The sequence below is a fragment of the Pristis pectinata genome, chromosome 26 (assembly GCF_009764475.1).
Source record: "Pristis pectinata isolate sPriPec2 chromosome 26, sPriPec2.1.pri, whole genome shotgun sequence".
Lineage (NCBI taxonomy): Eukaryota > Metazoa > Chordata > Chondrichthyes > Rhinopristiformes > Pristidae > Pristis > Pristis pectinata.
In genome coordinates this window covers 16,164,034-16,185,398 of record NC_067430.1, presented here as the reverse complement: position 1 = coordinate 16,185,398, position 21,365 = coordinate 16,164,034, and the positions used below count along the sequence as shown (strand labels likewise).

Genomic DNA, 21,365 nt, shown 5'->3' with positions numbered 1-21,365 from the left:
ATGTGTACCGCCTCTCCCACATCCTTTCTTACCCCAATATTTACTATTTTCTAACTATTTAAAAAATACTATTTTTTATTTTCTTCCTACCAAAATCACCTCACAATTCCCTGAATTTATACTCCATCCACCTCCTTCTTGCTGTTTCACTTGTCCCTCCTCTCTCTCTTTGCAGACTCTTTGGGTTCTCACAGGTCATTTTCCTGCCTAACCACATCATGCCAGGGTACATTACAAGTGCCCCTTTCACCTAAATCAGTGCTATAGGTTTTACATGACAATGTTTCAGATCAATGGATTTAGAGAGAATTAATGGGAATAATGTAAAATGGGTGTTTGAAAGTTGGCACAGACTCAGTGGGCTGAAGAGCCCATATCTGTGCTCTATCCCTTTATAACTCCACAACTCAGAACCCTGTGGATGCTGAATAGAAGGAGCACCCTACGTGCAAAGCTATGGGATCCTGCAGTATCTGATCAAACCTCAGCATCCCTCATGTGCAGCAATGAAAGAAAATGAAACAAAGCAATGAATAGCTTACATTTAAAATTGCATCATTTCATGTCCCTTTCTGGACACTTCAAAAAAGTTTACAGTCAATTGAGTACTTTTTGAGGTATTGTCACTGCAAAATAAGAGAAATAGGGCAATCAATTTGCACACAGAAATATCCCACAAACAGCAGTGTGATACCGACCAGAAAATCTAGTTTAGTAATGTGGCTTGAGGTGTAAGTATTGGCCTGGACACCTGGCTATTTCTCCTGCTCATCTTCAAAATAATGCCATTGGATCTCTTACATTCTCCCGAAGACAACAGCCATGGCCTCTGTTTAATGTCTCATCTGAAAGACAGCACTTCAAATAATGCAACCTTCTGGAACGAACATTGAGATTTCCAACTTCAGGTAGATGGCTCTATCATTTCCCATTATCGTGCTTATGTACTTCTCCTTAAAATACCTTGCTAACAGTCAACACTCGCTGCCTTAAGAACTGCCAAATGCAAGGGCAAACCCATGAGCCACTGTCTGGAAGGGCAAAGGCAGCTTAATGGAGGCACCAGCACCAGAAGATTTCCCCTCCAAGTTGCACACCTTCTTGACTTTTAGATATATTGCTATTCCTTCACTGTCACTGGGCCAAAATCTTGCAACTCCCTGCCCAACAGCACTGTGGGAATGCTTTCACCAGACCGACTGCAGCAGTTCAAGAAGCTCACTGCCACCTTCTCAAATGTAATCGGAGATGGGGATTAAGTGTTGGTGTTGCCATTTAGGTTCTAACCCCCCCAGCAGAATAAGAAAGGTCAGGCTGTTTATTTGATGTTCAAGTACAGACACCAGCTAAATCTACATTCAGATGCACATTCTGAGGTAAATAGATGATAATCATATTCTCAAGTAGTCTATAAGCGCTAAACAGTATGAAAAGACAGATTGGACTAGATTATTCATTATTTGACAGCATGGGAGTACATTTCTATCTCAGGACACTTCTCCAAGGCCTTTGCAACGTACCGGAGAACAAGAACCTGGGGCGGCACGGTAGTGTAGCGGTTAGTGCAACGCTATTACAGCGCCAGCGATTGGGGTTCGATTCCCGTCGCTGTCTGTAAGGAGTTTGTGCATTCTCCTGTGTCTGCGTGGGTTTTCTCCGGGTGCTCCAGTTTCCTCCCACGTTCTAAAGATATACGGGTAGGTTAATTTGGGGGTTTAAAATGGGCGGCGTGGACTCGTTGGGCCAGAAGGGCCTGTTCCCACGCTGTAAATAAAATTTTTTATAAAACCTGAATATGGGATAATTGCGAACAAGTTGTTCATTAAGAAGATATTCAGCACATTCAACCAGCACATCTTATCATGTCAAAGATGGACTAACATACAATCTGCTTCTCAAAACCTAGATAAAGTGGTGATACAAGACGTTGCTTACTGGGAAACTGGGCGTCATTTAGAGCTGTTGGCTTCAGCATTCCAGTAATCAAGGAGTAATCAGTAAAGAAAAATTAGCTGCAGTTAAACTACTACCACAAAAGTGGCAGATGCAGATGGAGATTAACAACACATGGCTTATCATGACGATTCTGCACAATGAACAGAAGTGAGTTTTGCCATGTTAGGTATTAGCAAGCAAAAACGAGTATGTTATCAAACTAGAGATTTTATGACTAACTGATGCTTCCTTTAACATTTAAATAAATTCTGGCCTCATGAGAATTAAATAAAATGCATTCACCATTTTTTTTTCATCTCCAGTGCATTCTCTGTGCTAGTTGGCTTTATTGTGAGTCAAAATGTCATACAGTCTATAAGTCACAGAAAAACTTGTGAAAAGTCGTACACAATCACAGAAAAAAAAGTGTGAAAAACTTCCCCTTCAAATCCCCTTTAAATCTCTCACCGCTTACCTTAAGCCCTTTGCCCTCTTGTTTTTAACACCTCTACCATGGCAAAAAAATTCTGACAATCATGCCTATCTATGCTTCTCATAATCTTACATACCTCCAGCAGGTCAGCCCTCAGCCTCCTTTGCTCCAGGGAAACTTCTAGCTGTTCCTGACATGCCATTCACTGCCTCTATGATGGTGATGTATTAATCAGCATCAGACGAGTGAATTAATTGGTTAATTGGTTGATTATTGTTACATGTACCAAGATGCAGTAAAAAACTTTGTTTTGCATGCCATCCATACAGATTATTCCAAAACATCAGTACATTGAGGTAGTACAAAGGGAGAATCAATAAGAGAATCAGAATATAGTGTTACAGTTACAGAGAAAGTGCAGTGCAGGCAGACAATAAAGTCCAAGGGCCATGACAAGGTAGATTGTGAGGTTGAGAGTTCATCTTTATCGTACAAGAGGTCCATTTAAAGGTCAGTTCTCTCATACCCTTGGACTTTATTGTCTACCTGCACTGCACTCTCATACAACCAAAATCATTTGGGCAGATGAGACTGAACGCAGATTGCTGCAAACAAAACACAGTTTTGTGTGGCTGTTAATAAGCAAGTTTGATAAATCAACCACTTTCCATTCACTGAATAACCTGTGTTTACTTCTAAGAAATTCAGAGCGTCAGGCCTTGCAATTAATTGTATATCTTTAATGTTGAACTGAAAGTGGGAAATTTTTGACTGTGAATCGTTGCAAGATGTTAATGCTTTACGCTGCTGCAGTTTGGAAGATTGTTGAATATGCGGAAAAAGTAATTGAGGTCGTTCACTTTGATCCTAATGAAACATTCAATAGGAAGTTTCAGACATGTTTACTCACTAGTGAAAGTACTAACAGAAAAGATTAATTGATTTTAATTTCTCATCACATAGTGGAAATATCCATTTTAATGTTTACCTAAGTGGAATTTACATTGATACCAAGTACACAGCACCGTAGCAAATGACTCAGTTAACCCCATCCATTTTCCACCCTTCGCCCACTTTACTCTTTCACTGTTTACTCCAAATAAAAGACAATAGATGCAGATTTTTCATTTGTTCCTCCCTTGCGCCAACCTCTCTGCTGTTGCAAACAACACACTACTCATTTCCTTATAAAGCTGCTGGTTACCTCACCAACTTCAATGCCTCAACTAACATTTAGAAATCGAATCAAATCATAGGTGACTAATCTTTATTTTAAAAATCTTTATTATTTCTTCCTTAGTGATTGAAACCACATCTACGTTGCATGAGATTCATTTGGATGATTAGTCATTGTAAAGGTTATCAGAATTTGGCATATTATTAACACTCATTAACAGTAAGTTATTATACAATTTGACATTTCTATTAACAGTCTGCAATTGGGTCTTAGTGCTTTCAGTAAAAAGATCAAATGAGCACCATTTCCCAGCAGTGGGTGCTTCTTCTACTGATGTATCTACATACCAGAGCATCATGTAATCACTCTGCCCAGTCCTTCCAGTGAGATGTTAATACAGTTAATGTAGAATAAATGTGTTAGAGCAACAAATGGAAGATTGGTGAATCTGCTGGTGAACCAAGGGTATTGATGGTGCTCTCGAAATGTGATTCTGAGCACTTCAAGTTCTATGTTTAGTTGCGTTATCAATGAACTAATAACATAAACAGATGATAGGACTGTTGTCTGAACCAGCAGCACCCCTAACAGAGGACTCCTTTAGTGTTATTTGCATAGACAAAAGTTTAGCTCATAAATACCACCCATTGAAAGCCTGAAGGTTGAGATGGGGACCCATGCGCCCGTTGAAAGCATGGTGATTAAATGTGGGAACCCCTGTACCATTGAAAGCCGACAGATTATGATGGTGTCTCCATGGGGTATCATGTTTTGGATTGAACCTGATTCTCAACTATCACTCAATGCAAATGAGGAAATAGACATTTGAGGGGACACCTTTGCTTCTTGAGGATAAAGTTCTCCCCTTTAGAAATTATTTCCTTTTTGCTGCTTTGTTTGCTGCACCAGGTGTCAGCCTTCAAAGGCAGCTGAGGTGCTCCCTCCTTCCTTCCAACACTGCTGCAGACTCAGTTACTTAAAGATATAAAAACAGAGCTTGGTGTAGACCTGAAATGTGCCTTTCTTTGCAAATCCAAAAACAATCAGGCTAAGATCTAGATCAGGGTGAGAGTCATGCTTATAGAGACTATACCACCTCATCCCTCAGCAGGCCAGTTTCCAATAACCATCTTGTGGCTATATTAATACATTCTCTTTGCTTGACACCATGGAGATTACTTTAAAGGTTATAAAGAGCTGATTATGCAAATGTATGCAGTCATTGTAATGGACTGCAGTTGTATTTAGTGCCTCTAATTTGTAGCCTGAAGTTTGCTGCACTGTTCTGATCTTCCCATACCTTTCAAGTAAAGTTATGCTTTCTTACATCTTAAAACCCTAATTACTAAACACATGCACTTATATCAGACTTTTGAATTTACTTATGTTATGGGAGCTCATTCGTATCTACGGGTGTCTGTAGGTCAACCGTTTGTCACCCAGGGACAACCTGTATGTGTTACTATCTCCACATTTTAGTGGCACTGTCCAATGTCTCCAAAATTTTTCTCACAGTTGTTAAGTGCATTCAGTCAGGCTTACAATAATCCTGAGTCATCATCAGACTCTGAAACTATCATAATATTTTACATGATGACTAAATTCTTTAAGTAGGTAAGTGGCTTTCAAATCATTACCCCTACAGAACCCGATGAGTTTCCATCTCATGTGTACACATTAACACAGATGTGTAGAAAACATTTGCATTTCAATTTTTTGCTGGGATTAAGTAATCCCTGTTAGCTCATTTCTGTTCCTTCTGCTTTCAGTTATCAGGAATCTAATCCTAATTGGCACTCTGTCAACGTATTTTAAGTGCAGCAGTCTCTTTGAAAACAAGATGTCCTGCTAACACTGTATCACCAAGACCTTCCCTCAACTTCTTGCCCACAGAAATTCCCCCTCCTACTTCAGGTTCCACAGAAGACCATCCTTCGTCATTCATCTGAAATCAGCAAGCAGCCAAACCTGCGCCCAGTGGGCTGACAGTTCAGTGGAACATAGCAAAACAAACCAGCTACAATCCAAACTAGACAGGCTGGTACACCAGGGTAAATTTGACTAAATATCAGGAGTAAGAAACTCTTACACATGGGAAAAACTTGCAAATACCTCACGCACAAAATCCCAAAGCAACCTGCTAATCACACTGTTATATCAAAGGTAGAAGCAGAATCAATTTCAAAAGCAGCAGCTGAATTTCTAAACCCTACTCAGTGACTGTACAATGGCCTCCTGCTTGTGACTGGCAACCCCACCACACGTGGCCTCTGTGGCTTTTAGCTCCAAGATGCTGCCAGTATCCACCTCCTTCATCACTGCTGCAGGGTAAGAGCCATCTCTGGATTCACAAGGCATCTTGTCTAATATAGGAGGCCATTTTGCCTATCAGGTCCATGTCGGTTCCCAGGAAGTAATCTTGTTACTCCCACTCACGCTCTCCTTATTTCCCTGCAGCTTGCCCTTTCTCACACAAGTTTATCAACTCCCCTTTGATTCTTTTTTTTCCCCCATTAAGCTACACTAAGGAGTAATTCATAGCAGCCAATTAACCTAACTGCATGTCTTCGGGAAGTGGGCGGAAACCAGAACACCCAGGGGAAACTCCCACAGTCATGGAATGTGCAAACTCTGCACAGACAGCACCCAAGATCAGGGTTGGAGCAGTGAGGCCACAGCACCTTTGGCTGTGGCTGAGAATTCTGGAATAACCTGTACTATTTCAATTGCCCATTTCCTTCTTCTGTAACACCGAAGCTAAGCGAAGCAAAACAGCAGTCATGCGAGAACCATGTGGGTGTGGGTGGAGATTGAGGTATAACAGCAAACAAAGTGTTTAAACCTGAGCCCAGAGGTCTGGTAGTTCAGTGGAACATATCAAAACAAATCAGCTACGTTCTTTTTCTTATGCCTGTATCCAAACCAGAGAGGGTGCTCCACCAGGGTAACATTGATTAAATATCAGGAGTAAAAAAACTCTTACCCTGATTTTCTGTCACAGTCAAACGCCATTTGCCAAATACAAGAAGGAGACAGTAAAAATAAAACACACATAGGTAAAACTTGCAAATATCTCATACAAAAAAACCCCAAAGCAACCTATTATTCATAGTTAGATAAATATAGACACTGAAACAATTTTAGTGAATTAATACTTAATGAATACTTTATGTCAGTATTCACCACGGAAAAAGATCTGGGGGATTGTAGTGGGGACTTGCAGCGGCCTGAAAATCTTGAGCATGTAGATATTAGAAAAGAGGTGGTGCTGAAACTTTTGGAAAGCATCAAGTTAGATAAGTCACCGGGACCGGATGAGATGTACCCCAGGTTGCTGTGGGAGGCGAGGGAGGAGATTGCGGAGCCTCTGACGATGATCTTTGCGTCGTCGATGGAGACGAGAGAGAGGTTCCGGAAGATTGGAGGGTTGCGGATGTTGTTCCCTTATTCAAGAAGGGGAGTAGGGATAGCCCAGGAAATTATAGACCGGTGAGTCTTACCTCAGTGGTTGGTAAGCTGATGGAAAAGATCCTGAGAGGCAGTATTTATGAACATTTGGAGAGGTATAATATGATTAGGAATAGTCAGCATGGCTTTGTCAAGGGCTGGTCCTGTCTTATGAGCCTGATTGAATTTTTTGAGGATGTGACTAAGCACATCGATGAAGGGAGAGCAGTAGATGTAGTGTATATGGATTTCAGCAAGGTGTTTGATAAGGTACCCCATGCGAGGCTTATGGAGAAGGTGAGGAGACATGGGATCCAAGGGGACATTGCAGTGTGGATCCAGAACTGGCTGGCCCACAGAAGGCAAAGAGTGGTTGTTGAAGGGTCATATTCTGAGTGGAGGTCGGTGACCAGTGGTGTACCTCAGGGATCTGTACTGGGACCCTTACTCTTTGTGATTTTTATAAACGACCTGGATGAGGAAGTGGAGGGGTGGGTTAGTAAGTTTGCGGACGACACGAAGGTTGGGGGTGTTGTGGATAGTTTGGAGGGCTGTCAGAGGTTACAGAGGGACATAGATAGGATGCAGAGTTGAGCTGAGAAGTGGCAGATGCAGTTCAACCCAGATAAGTGTGAAGTGGTTCATTTTGGCAGGTCAAATATGATGGCGGAATATAGTATTAATGGTAGGACTCTTGGCAGTGTGGAGGATCAGAGGGATCTTGGGGTCCGAGTCCATAGGACGCTCAAAGCGGCTGCGCAGGTTGACTCTGTGGTTAAGAAGGCATATGGTGTATTGTTCTTCATCAGTCGTGGAATTGAATTTAGGAGCCAAGAGGTATTGTTGCAGCTATATAGGTCCCTGGTCAGACCCCACTTGGAGTATTGTGCTCAGTTCTGGTCGCCTCACTACAGGAAAGATGTGGAAGCCATAGAGAGGGTGCAGAGGAGACTTACAAGGATGCAGCCTGGAATGTGGAGCATGCCTTATGAAAGCAGGTTGAGGGAACTCAGCCTTTTCTCCTTGGAGAGATGGAGGATGAGGGGGGACCTGATAGAGGTGTATAAGATGATGAGAGGTATTGATAGGGTAGATAGAGGCTTTTCCCCAGGGCTGAATTGGTGGCCACAAGAGGACATAGGTTTAAGGTGCTGGGGAATAGATATAGAGGAGATGTCAGGGGTAAGTTTTTTACTCAGAGAGTGGTGAGTGCATGGAATGGGCTGCCGGAAACGGTGGTGGAGGCGGATACGATAGGGTCTTTCAAGAGACTGTTAGATAGGTACATGGAGCTGAGTAAAATAGAGGGCTATGGGTAAGCCTAGTAATTTCTAGGGTAAGGACATGTTCAGCACAGCTTTGTGGGCCGAGGGGCCTGAATTGTGCTGTAGTTTTTCTATGTTCTATGTTCTAAAAGCAGCAGCTGAATTTCTAAACTCTACTCAGTGACTGTACACTGGCCTCCTGCTTGTGACTGGGACCCCCATCACACCAGTGCCAGACTATGAACATCTCCAACAGCAGAAAATATAACTGCTTCTACCATCAGTATTGGCACTACCCAGATATGTAACTCCAAATCCCCTGGTGAGTGACTCGCCTCCTGAAGTCCTAAAGCTTCCCTCCCATCATAGAACAGGAGTGTGATGGAATACTCTACGCTTGCTTCATCGAGTGAAACTCCTGCAACACTCAAGCAGCCTGTGATCATCCAGGACAAAGTAGCCTGGCTGATTAGCAGCCCATCCTCGACCCTAACACATTCTCTCCTTCCTCCACTGTGGCTGTAGTGAGGACCATTTATAAAATGCACTGCAGGAGCTCACCAAAGTTTCTTCAACAGCACTTCCCCGACCCCTGACCACTAAAACCAAGAAAGGCAAGGACAGCAGTTTCATAGGAACATCATCACCTGCAACGTCCCCTCCCAGACACACTGAAAATATATCACCATCCCTTCATCACCACTGGGTCAAATCCTGGAACTTCCTGCCTGACAGCATTATGGGAGCATCTTCGAGGTGACGGTTCACTTTAAGAAAAAAAAAAGTGTGATCACACAAGCAATAAATGAGATCAATTCAGATTTACATAGAACCTTACATATTATTTTCAAAGCAGTTAAGCTATTTTATAGTCACTGTTGCAATGTAGGAACTGCAGCAGTGAATCTGAGCACAGCAAAATCCCACAGATAACAATGTGAGAGTAACCATATCATCTCTGTCAGTGAGTTGGCCAAAGAATAAATGTTGCCAGGACCCCAGGGAAACTTCTGTGCTCTCCTCTGCAAGAGCGTTATGGGATCTTTTATGTCCAGTTGGAAGAAAGGACAGGGCCTTCATTTCATCCAAAAGATGGAACTTCCAACAGTGCAGGGCTTCCTCAGTACTGCACTAAAATGTCAGCCGAGATTTGGATGCTTGAGCCTCTGGAATGGGAAATGTGGCAGTGCTGTGGCTGGTACAATTAAAGCTGCCACATCCATTTGTAAATGGTGGTGGACAATTAAACAACAAACGGGGAAGAAAGTTCCACGAAAACCTCCATCCTCAATGAATCACTCACAAACACAGCATGGTTAAAGCATGGTGATGCTGCTGCAAGTAAGTTTTTCATTGCACCAATGCATACATGTACTTGTGCATATAACAATAAATACAACTTTTGACATAGCATAGTCAGGCAGAAGTCTGTCTTGATCTTTCTCGATTTCATCCCAAATTCCCCATCATCACTGAAGCCTGTCTTCAGCCAATTCATTTCATTCCATCAGATATCAATATAGCTGAGAGCACTTAATACATAAAAGACCATGGGTTCAACAACATCTTGGCATCTCATCTGAAGAAGTGGATGAAGCTCGAGCCAAGCTGTTCCAGTCCAGCTGCCTGACAATGTGGAAAATTACCCAGATATCTTGTCTAAAAAATCCAGTTACAGGCCCATCAGTCTGTTATCAGTCACCAGCAGGGCAATACAGGTGTTGATGATAATCCTATCAGGAAGCAATACCCTGCTCACTGACATTGACACTGGATTCCACCAGGACTGCTTGATTCCAGATCCCATTGCAGTGTTGGCTACACGTTGATACAAGAGCTGAATTGCAAAGACTAAGTGCACTTGATGTCAATGCAGTATTTGATGTAGTAATATATTAGAGGAGATCTAATTGAAATCAAAGTTAATGAAAAGCTCCCCATGTTTGGGGTTATACCTTGCACAAAGGAAGATGGATGTGATTGCTGCCCCAGGACATCACCCCATGTACTGTTCAGCAGTGATCAGGCCCAACAGATGCACATAGAAAGATAACGCAGATGTAATAACACACAAGTGACCTTTAGTCTTGGATATTCCACACAAGTGTTTGGCGGTGAAAATTTCAAAATTAAAACTCTAACCAAGTTACCCTGACATTCACCAACATTGCCATCAGTAAATCCCCCGGCATCATCATGATGGGGAGAGTTACTACTGACGAGGATCCTAACCCAACCAGCAGCATAAACACCATGTCTGCAAGAACAGGTAAGGGTTTAGAAATTCAGTGGCAAGTAACTCACATCCTCACACCTCAGCTGTAATGCATATGATTAAATGCTCCACACTTTCCTTTCTCAGCTTCATCAGGGATAGATATGAAATGCTGGCATTGACATCTCCATCCATATGGCTCAAGTGAAGGAAAGAAACACTGGTTCATTAAACAGGGATTTGACCAAGTGTGGTCTTCACCTGAAACAGGGGTGAATTAACGGAGTTAATTAGTTGGAAGGAACTCAGTTATTCACAACAACATGGCTATATATATTTACTTCAAGTAGAAAATATCCCAAGGTGCTTTATAGGAGTGTTATCAAGCAATGAAATTAAAGGAAGGAGAGGTGGAGAAGAGAGGTATAGAGCTCAGGACATTGCAGCCGAAGGCACAGAAGTCATTGGCGGAACAATTAAGTTCAGAGACAATGAAGTGGCCCAATTTGGGAGAACACAGATATCCTGGAGGTTATAGGGATGAAGGAAATTGCAGAGAAACAGAGTGCTGAGACCAGGAAGGTTTTGCAAACACAGGTTTTACACTGCTGTCAGTGTAAAACGTTGCCTTTATTGCTATAAAGCAAATTATGTAGCATATTGGTAATTCAATGCATTGGCATTTCTTTGGAGCACATTAATGAAAAAAAATCAAATGCTACACCTCCACTGTTCAGTGGGAGGGTGATATTTATACCATAATTTGGCCACATAGGCAGTTTCCGTTACTAATTGATATTTACAAAGCCAAAGATGAGCGAATCACAGGCAGTTATCTTTGACCTTAAATCTGAGTTCAGATGGGTGGGTGACTATTCAAACCGTTTTAGTTCCTTCATTCAGAAAGACACAAGGTCTGCCCCCAGCCTGCCCTCCAGCCATTTGATCTTAGTTTCCACTGTGCTCTCCAGGGTCCACCACATGTATTGATCACACTTTGCATGAACAGGAGAAGTCCAGATATCAATCTCACACTTGGCTTTCATTTGCTTGAGCTTGAGCCCCAGTTTTGCATTTGAAGTTTATCTATAAGTAATTACGTGGCACTTGTTCCTTCATGTCAGTCACATCTCAGGGGCTACTTGTCACACCCAAACAGGTTTCTTTATGTCTCAGACCTTCAATGCATAGGGCTAGTGGAATCAGTCTTGCAGCTTCTCTCTGTGAGTCCTCATGCAGGACAATGTCTCCTTTGTACCTCAGTAATTGAGAATGAACAGTTTACTCAGAGTGCAAAACACTGCCCAGTTTAATTGCCTCTTCCTCTGAATTCTAATTTTTTATTACCTATGTACTTCACCCGGGATGGAGGCATTCCTGTGAGGAGAGATAAAGCAAACTGGACCTATACCCACTTCAGTTCAGAAAAGTGAGAGGCCAACTCATTGATACATATAAAATTCTTACAGGCCTTGACAGGGTAGATGTAGGGATGACATTCTCCTAGTTGGGATGTCTACAACTGGGGGCAGGTGGGGTGTCACAGTTTCAAAATAAGGACTCTGCCACTCAGGACTAAGAGGAGATGAAAGAATAGTGAAGCTTTGTACTTTTTTAAATCAAGAGCTTCGAGACTGAGCGCTGGAATTGAGGGATAAGTAGAGGAAAGTGCCACTGAGGCAAAATGATCAGCTATGGCCTTATTGAATGGCAAAGCAAACACGAAGAGCGAATGGTGTAGTTAACCAAGAGCCATGGAGAACATGTGTCACTTAGTTTCTGTTTATGTCTCAATTATTTATTTTAAATATCACCTAAGTTTCTGCCTACTTATGATGCATTTTGTCCAACTCATTCCATCACTGATCTTCCTCTTCCAATTCTACAGTCCTCACTGATTCATAGATTTTAAAATCTGACTTGGTTCATACTGGCTCATAATCTAAAGAGTCATACAGCAGGGAAACAGGCCCTTCGGCCCAACAGATCCACGCTGACCACAGCACCTTCCCTGCTAGTCCCAGTTGCCCGCGTTCAGCCCATAACCCTCCAAACCCCTCCCTTCCATGTACCTATCCAAATGCCTCTTAAATGTTGCAATTGTACCTGCCTTGATCATTTCCTCCGGCAGCTCATTCCAGGTACTCAGTACCCTCTGTGTGTAGAAGTTACCTCTCAGGTCTCTTTTAAGTCTCTCCCCTCTTATCTTGTATCTGTGCCCTCTTGTTTTGGACTCTCCAACCCTGGGGAAAAGACTATGACTGTCCACCTTATCCACACCCCTCATAAGTTTATAAACTTCTGTGAGGTCACCCCTCATTCTCCTGTGCTCTAAGGAATAAAGATCCAGCATGGCCGACCTCTCCCTATAACTAGGGCCCTCTTGTCAGGTAGCATCCTCGTAAATCTCTTCTGCACCCTCTCCAGCTTGACAATGTCTTTCCTATAAGAGGGTGACCAAAACTGTACACAATACTCCAAGTGTGGCCTCACCAACGACTTGTATAACTGCAACATAATGTCCCTACTCCTGAACTCGATGCCCTGACTGATAAAGGCCAGCGTGCTTCACACCCTGTCTACTTGCATGGCCACTTTCAGCGAACTGTGCACTTGTACTCCCAATAAATTACATAAATTAGAAACACTGCTAACCTTCAAGCCCTCCCCCCATTCCTTAATACTCGATTAACTAGTTAGACTTAACGGCGCTCAACGCAATTCCTCAACAGGAATCAGATTGGCTTTGGGTCCATCCGCAAAACTTACAGCATTGAAATTAACCAACAAACTTTTATGAAGAAATTTGCCAACTGTTTTTTTTGGGCCTTCAGGGCTCCTGCCTTGTAGATTTCCACCTGTCCACCTTTCCTCAAGGCGATGAAAATCTGGGAAGAACTCCATTCTGAATTTATGTTGCCTGTCTGTCAATTTCACAGCATGACCATGGTCCCCGTCCCTTCCCTCTGTAAACCACCCAGCAATTCCTGGAAAGAGTAAATAGCCTGATGTAAGATTTTGCATTCGAACTGTCTCTTTGATTCTGTTACCCCCCTATGGTTCAGTTGCAAACACTCCATACACTGAGTCAGAATCAGGACAAGATCCCATGACTATTTTAGGGAAATGGACTAGAATTTGACAGACACAGAAGTCATGGTTTCGATTTAAGATCTACGTCAAACCCATTGAAACGAATGTAATACAGTGCAACTCTAGAGGCCTGTTAGAAGCATTTGCGCTTTAATTGGACTGTTTAACAGATCGTGTCGCACGCAACAACTCGTAACCCCTCTCGATCACCACCTCATCTCAGTGCCGGCTGGGCTCCCGCGATCCCTTCACCTTCCAGATGCCCCGCGGCAGCACCATGACAACGTTTTTCCTGGTCTGCTGGTCTTCCTGAAATTCCCCGTTTGAACAAACCCTTCTCACATTTCATCGACTGAAAAACGCTTTAGGACGGGCGGAGACGGTGAAAGGCGCTATATAAATGTAAGCTTCCCGCTTGAGCCGGATTCCCAGCACCTGCCCGGCGCGACCCGCTGCTGGGAGAGAGGGAGACGGACGGTGTGCAGAGGCACAACAGAAGACTGCAGAGCAACACACAAAAAGCTGCAGAAACTCAGCGGGTCAGGCAGCATCTGTGGAGGGAAATGCACAGTCGACGTTTCCGGCCGAGACCCTTCATCAGCGCAAAGGCAGCGGGTCCGTCGGTGAGGTACTTACCTGGAGGGCACTTGGGACAACAGCCTTCTTCAGAATTGATGACCCACCGGTATTCATTGTCTTTACATGTTAAACACGTCCCCGGACAGACGTTCAGGAGAATCCCCAATAGCAACAGGTAACAGCTAAACCGACGACACATGTTCATGTGTGCTGCCAAACCCCCCACGGGAAAATAATATTACTCAGCCTTGCTGCTGCCTTTTGTTGGGTGTGTGGGGAATTTCCCCTCCTCCAGCCACGACGACTACAGACAGATGCTGGAATCTAGAACATCTTCTGTCCATGTTCCTCCAACATCTTGTTTGCTGCTCAACAGCGTCATGTCTGATCCAGTCTCGGTCCCCACACCTTCAACCGCTGGAATGTTTTTCTGCAAGTCTGCCCCTGCAGCTCTCTGGGAGAACTCCAGAGGTTCAGAACCTTCTAGGAGAAGAAATTTCTTCTCATTTCCGTTTTAAATGGACAACGCCTTATTCTGAAAATGCCTTCTAATTCTAGAGGCAACACTCCCAACGTCTACCCTGTCAATCCCTCTCAGACTCTTGTGCTTCAATAGAGATAAAATTATCATTAATTCTTCTAAGTTTCAGTGAATGCAGGTCCAAACTGCTCAACCTTTCTTTGTTGTTCAATTCCTTCATCCCAGGTATCAATCTGGTGAGTTTTCATGCAAGAATATTATTCCTTCAATACGGAGACCAAAACTATATGCAGTACCCCGCCTGTGCCCCATGAAGTTGCATCACATCTTTCCTATGTTTATACTCCATCCCCCTTGCAAAAAAGGACTTCATTTACCTTCCTAACTACTTGCTGCATCTGCATACTCTGCTCTTGCACCAAGACTCGCCCATCCTTCTGTGTCTCAAGATTTTGTAATCTCACTCTATTGAAGTAATAATTTGCTTTGTCAGTCTTCCTTGCAAACCTTACACTTCCCACATTATACTCCATCAGCTGGCTTCTTGCCCACTCACTTCACTATTTGCAGGCTCTTTGTGTCCCCTTTACAATAATCTATCAAAATCCCCAAGATCCCAGAGATGTCCTATTGGATCAGAACGTGTAACACCACCATTCTAGAAAAGATGGAGACGCAAAGCAGGAAGCTACACACCAGTTAGCCCAACACCTGTCACTGGGATTATTAAGGGGGTAATGGGAGGACATTTAGAAAATAATGTGACAATCAAACAAAGTGGCTTTATCAATCCATGCTGGCCCCCAGGGCACCAAAGCCAATCGTCTCACTCCTCCTCTCCCCATTTTCCCCTTTACCCCTGCAACTTGTTCACTCACCCTTGATTCACAACTTGCTAGCCCACCCGTCTTTGTATCATCAGCAAATTTGCCTCCTGTACACTAGCACCTGTCATCCAAGTCATTAATGTAGATCGTACATCCCAGAGGCCCAAGCATGATCCTTGTGGCAATAACTAGTTCTCAATTGCCAATCCAAAATTGACCCATTTATCCTGACTCTGTTTCCCGTTAGGTAGTAAGTCTTCCATCCAGGCCAGTTTATTACTCCCATGCTCCTACCTTGGACAGCAACCTTCTAGATGGCACCTTGTTCAAGTTCCTAGGTGTAAATGTCACCAACAATTTGTCCTGGCCCAGCAATGTTGACACCGTGGCCAATCAAGCACACCGACGCCTCTACTTCCTCAGAAGGCTAAGGAAATTTGGTATGTCACCACTGAATCTTACCAATTTTTACAGATGAACTATTGAAAGCATCCTATCAGGATGCAACACAGCTTGGTACGGCAACTGCTCTGCCCAAGACCATGAGAAATTGCAGTTGTGAGTGCAGCCCAGTCTATAACACAAATCAGCCTCCCCTCCATCGACTCTGTCTACACTTCCTGCTGCCTCAGGAAAGCAGCCAATGTAATCAAGGACTTCTCTCACCCTGGTCATTTTCTCTCCTCTCCCATCAGGAAGAAGATAGAAAAGCTTGAAGGCACCCTTTCTCAAAATCACATCCAATCTGCTTGATCGTCATATTGTTTTTCTAATGTCTTTCTACTACCTCCTTAATAATGAATTCCAGCATTTTCCCAATGTTAGAATAACTGGCCAAAAGCATCCTGGTCTCTGACTCTGCCCTTTCAGAATTGTGACAATACCAAGGAGTGTTAATGAACGTAGAGACCTTGGGGGTACAAGTCCATAGTTCCCTGAAAGTAGCAACACAGGTGGATAATGTGGTGAAGAAGGCATTTGGGGCGCTTACCTTTACTGCACAGAGCATGGAATTAAGAGTTGGGATGTCACGTTACAACTTCATAAAACATTGGTTAGGCTGCATTTAGAGTAGTTTTGTCTGCATTTCTGGTCACCACACCTGTAGGAAAGATGAGATTGCACTGGAAGAGATTCACCAGGATGTTGCCTGGACTGGAGTATTTTAGTTATAAGCAGAGATTGGATAGGCTGGGCTTGTTTTCCCTGGAGCGGAGGAGGTTAAAGGGTGACCTGATTCGAGGTATATAAAATTGTGAGGAGATAGAGAGGGTAGATAATAGGAATCGTTTTCCTGTGGTGGTGGTGTCCAAGATGAGAGGGCGAGGTCTAAGGTGACAGGGTGGAGATTTAGAGGGGATCAGTGGGGAAGGTTTTTCCACACAGAATGTTGATATCTGGAACACAACAGATATGGAGACAGGTAAAGTCACAACTTTGAAGAGATGCCTAATCAGGCACTTGAATAGCCAAGGCTGAAGACCTACGTGAGCAAATAGTACTGATGTAGATAGGTACAACTGTCAGCAGGGACATGGTGGGCCAAAGGGCCTGTTTCTGTACTGTGCAACTCCATGTATTTTCTAATTCTATGGGACTTCTCCAGAATCTCAGGAATTTTGATAGATTAAACCAATCCACGCACTCTCTCTGCAGACACTTCAAGGATGCAAGACATTAGGTCACTATTGGCTTTTAACCCATTGGCTTGTCCAGTGAGAAAGATTGGTTTTAAGTTCCTCCCTCCCTGCAACCCTTGATTGTTATTATCACAATGTTTCTAGTGCCTTCTGCCGTCTTTCACTGTGAAGACCAATCCAAAATAATTATTTAGAATGCCTGCCATTTCTATTTCCCATTATTAATTCCCCAGTATTATCCTGTGACCAATGTTTACTTTAGCTACTTTTTTTCCTTCTATAGAAGTTCTTACTGTACTTTCATATTATTTGCTACTTTACTCTTGTACAGCATCTTCTTGCTTTTTAAAAAAAATAGTCATCCTTATTGTTTTTCTAGAAGATTTCCCAATCCTCCAGCCAGCCACTAATTTTTACAGCTTTTCTTTTAATTAGCTACCATCCTTAACTACTTAAGTTAGCCACAGATGGTTCAGCCTTCTCAAAAAGCCTTTCTTTTTGATTGGAATTTGCTGAGATTTGCAGAGTATCTCTTCAGTCTGCCACTGTTATCTTCCATTTTACCATTTTATTCTCCCACCACCTTTAAATAAAGGACACTCATTTCAGACCCCACGGTTTCTCACATTCAAATTGAAATTCTAAAATGCGAGGGAGACCAAGAGAAATATTTTCCCCCCTGCAGAATCAGTAACCACATCGTACAGCTTTAAGATTTTTGTCAAAATCGCTGGGAGAGGGATGAAGAATTTTTTTTTAACCTGGCTGTTGTGGAATTCATTGCCTGAAAAGCCAGTGCAAAGAGATTTAACAACAGCTTAACCAGAAGCTTGAACTAAACTCTGCATGTCAAGGGGGAAAGAGCAGGGGAGTGGGACCAATAGAATAAAGTACGTAGAAGCATACAGGACAGAACTGGCTTCCTTTGCAAGATTTTATTAGTATGCTGCGCAGGGTAAACTAATTGCTGCTGGGTTAAAAATCAACTTTTGAAAGTTAGCTGATTACCACAACTGGATCCTTAACTTCCCGAACAACACACCTCCTCCACATGATACCCAACAAAGCTGTGTCCTCAGCCCCCCTACTTTACTCCCTATGTGCTCATGATGGGGGTGGGAAGAAGAGAGTATGCCCAGGCTGGCTGGGGTCCTTGATTATATTGGCTGCTTTACCGAGGCAGTGAGAAGTGCAGGGAGTCCACGGAGGGGAGGCTGGCTTTCACAATGTGCTGAGCTGTGTCCACAACTCTCTGCATTTTTTTTTTATTTACAGCGTGGTAACAGGCCCTTCTGGCCCAATGAGTCTGCACCACCCATTTTAAACCCATATTAAACCTACCCGTACGTCTTTGGAATGTGGGAGGAAACCGGAGGAAACCCATGCAGACATGGGAGAATGTACAAACTCCTTATAGACAGCGATGGGAATTGAACCCCGATCGCTGGTGCTGTAATAGTGTCGCGCTAACTGCTGCGCTACCGTGGCGTACCGTTTCTTGCGGTCTCGGGCAGAGCAGTTGCCATACCAAGCCGTGATGCATCCAGATAGGATGCTTTCTATGGCGCGTCTATAAAAATTGATGAGTGTCAACAGGGACATGGCACACTTCTTCAGCCTCCCAAGGAAGTAGAGGCGCTGGTGAGCTTTCTCGGCCGTGGCGTACATGTGGTTTGACCAGGACAGGCTATTGGTGATGTTCACTCCAAGGAACTTGTAGCTCCCACCCCCCTTTGCCAGAACTACCTTCTCCCAATCTCGTCATTCACCCAGCCACCACATACACAATGTGTATAGGATGTGCGTGCTTGATATCCTGTCTTGGGATAATTATGTTGGGCGCTATATTGAGGATAGTAATTTAATGTTGTGGCAGTGCATCTGTGTGACGTAGTAGACTCTCTGCACAAACCAAGCAAATAATTGCGTGCTTTCAGTAATTTTGGCTTTCTGTAGAATGGTGACCGTATCTAATGTCATTTCCTGAGATCAGATAATTTTTTTTATATAGTGTAGATATAGCACCGGCAAAGATAGTCTGATGTTTATCTCGCTGCACTTCTACCTGTTGTGCATAGACTTGGCCACTCTGTGATTTGTTATGTTCAACTGACACACACTGACCCTACTGCTGCAATACCAACCTTACTTAAATTTTGACCAAAAAAGCTCCTTGATGCCTCCGTGTAATTAAGAATGTTTCGCCACACCATGGCATGATTGGTGTAAAAATTATTGATGTGTGTGTAAGCAGAGAAAAATGGCAGCTTGCATCCCAATCCCTCAGCCAGCACACATGACCACAAAATTCATTCAAGCTCTTTCTCCAAGATAAAGGTGCTAAATAAAACACTGCACACCAGTTGGAGTGGTTGATAGAATAATGGAATCACTTTGATCGAAGAAAATAGGGTAGAAATTAATGTGCATTCTACCCTCCTTAAAAGCAGGTTTAAAAAAAATCAGACCACATTTACCAATTGGGAACCCTGTACTCACTCAATTTGTCCAAAGATTGGGTTCCTGCAAAATTCATGGGCCATATTTTTCTGGCAGATACCTAACACAGGATTAAGGCCCCTTTAACGTGTTAGTTGGAGCCTTGCTCCAATCCCTGAGCTGTTTGCACTAGCAGTTGCTGCTTAGGACAGACAGCCTAATGCCCTCCTATTCTTACGTCAATCTGCTCACACCCCAACTGCTCATTTGCTCTTTATCACAAGCATTCAGAACACTGACAAACTGAACCCACACTCTCTTTCCCCCTCCCCCACCCCAAAATATCAAATTGGAGGTCTTCAGCTAAATGTGGGCCTGTTCAGTTCCCATAGTTTTCTAAGAGGGTCTTTGCAGATCCTCTGCCCAAGTTACTGAAGATGACTAGGAAATCCTCCTTGCACAATCCCTTAGTATTCTTAGTGAATTCTCAGAAACAAAATACTGCAAACGCTGGATATAAGAATTTAAAAAATAAACAGGAATTTGTTGAAAACATTCAGCAGATCAGGAAGGAAATGTAGAAGGGGAAATAGAGTTAACATTTGATATCAATGAACTGATCTGGGAATCTGCAGAAATAGGAATAAAAATTCTAAACAAATTTTTATGATGCAGAGAAAATGAGAGCAGAGGAAGGAACAAAGGGAAGGTGTGTGAAAGAAGAGACGGGTGTGAGGGAGAGATTAGTGACAAGGTATGATGGGACAAGGCAAAGGAACAAGGTAGATTTAGGGGTGGTTTAAGTAGGTGAAGCCTCATATTTACACCCCACTCACCTTTTTTTTGTTTTGGTTCTCCCCTTACCCCCTCACACCTCCCTGCATTCTCTACCAACTTCTTCCAGCTCCAACTGACCAGTTCTTTTCTGCAGAGTCACTGACCAACCTGCAACATATCTCCAGCAAATATTTTCTGCTTTTATTAAAGATTGTCTGGTTGTTAAATGAGAGTCTAAAAAGGTTAATAAAGAAAGCTCTACTATTTACTGAACATTTTGCCATCTCATTCCCATTTTTATTGCCTGAAGAAATTTTAAAATAATATTTCTGGTCACATATTACAGTAAAGATGCACTTGATTCAAACTGAACTGTGAAACTTGATGAAAGTACCCATTTATAGATACATCAGATAATAATCACTGTACTCATTTCCCTAGAATGCAGGTACTTTAAACCAAATTATTGGAGGGTAATGCTCATTCCCAAGAAGCCTTCATAAAGGAAATAAACAATGAAAAACATTAAAAGGAATGAAACATACAATTGCCGTTATGAATGACTAGGAATTAACATTGAAACATAGCGATAATACAATGATAGAAGCTTTTCAGTGCAAAATTCTCAGCTATAAATTTTTAAATGCTTGCATGCTCCTTTAAATTGTTTTTTTTTCTTGTATTAGACGTGAAACTCACTTAAGGGTTGAACTGTGACTCTGCACATTTCAAGTCTGAGAAAACAAGGCAAAACAGTCTTTGGTCTTAAAGGAACTCCTTGGTTAACTTTCTAGCAAAGAAATGATTCACTCAAGAAGACTCGCTGCAACTCAGAAGTTAGATGTGTGAGAAAATTTCTTAAATAAATCCTGCTCAATGTTGTAACTTGAGGACACTTTAAAGTAGTGACAGAAGTCAGCAGTTTCTTCTGACTAAATATGAATCAACACAATACAGCATTACTTCAAATCATATTAATTGTATGAACCCATATAGAGACCTATCAGCATGAACATGGAATGCACAACATATTCAAATGTAAGTAAAGATTTAATTG

The 21,365-nt window shown here is 42.7% G+C and overlaps 1 protein-coding gene across 2 annotated transcripts in view; it reads right to left on the bottom strand.

The window, feature by feature from the left end:
* LOC127583339 (tumor necrosis factor receptor superfamily member 5-like) overlaps positions 1-14,655 on the bottom strand; it is a 30,659-nt gene extending 16,004 nt beyond the window's left edge. Inside the window, exon 1 of one of the 2 annotated variants that reach the window (XM_052039208.1) lies at positions 14,202-14,655. In XM_052039208.1, coding sequence (XP_051895168.1) covers positions 14,202-14,349 — 148 coding nt within the window. In that variant the 5' untranslated portion in view covers positions 14,350-14,655. The remainder of the gene's footprint in view (positions 1-14,201) is intronic. The other variant, XM_052039207.1, reaches the window with a different exon arrangement.
* Between the last annotated feature and the right edge of the window lie 6,710 nt (positions 14,656-21,365).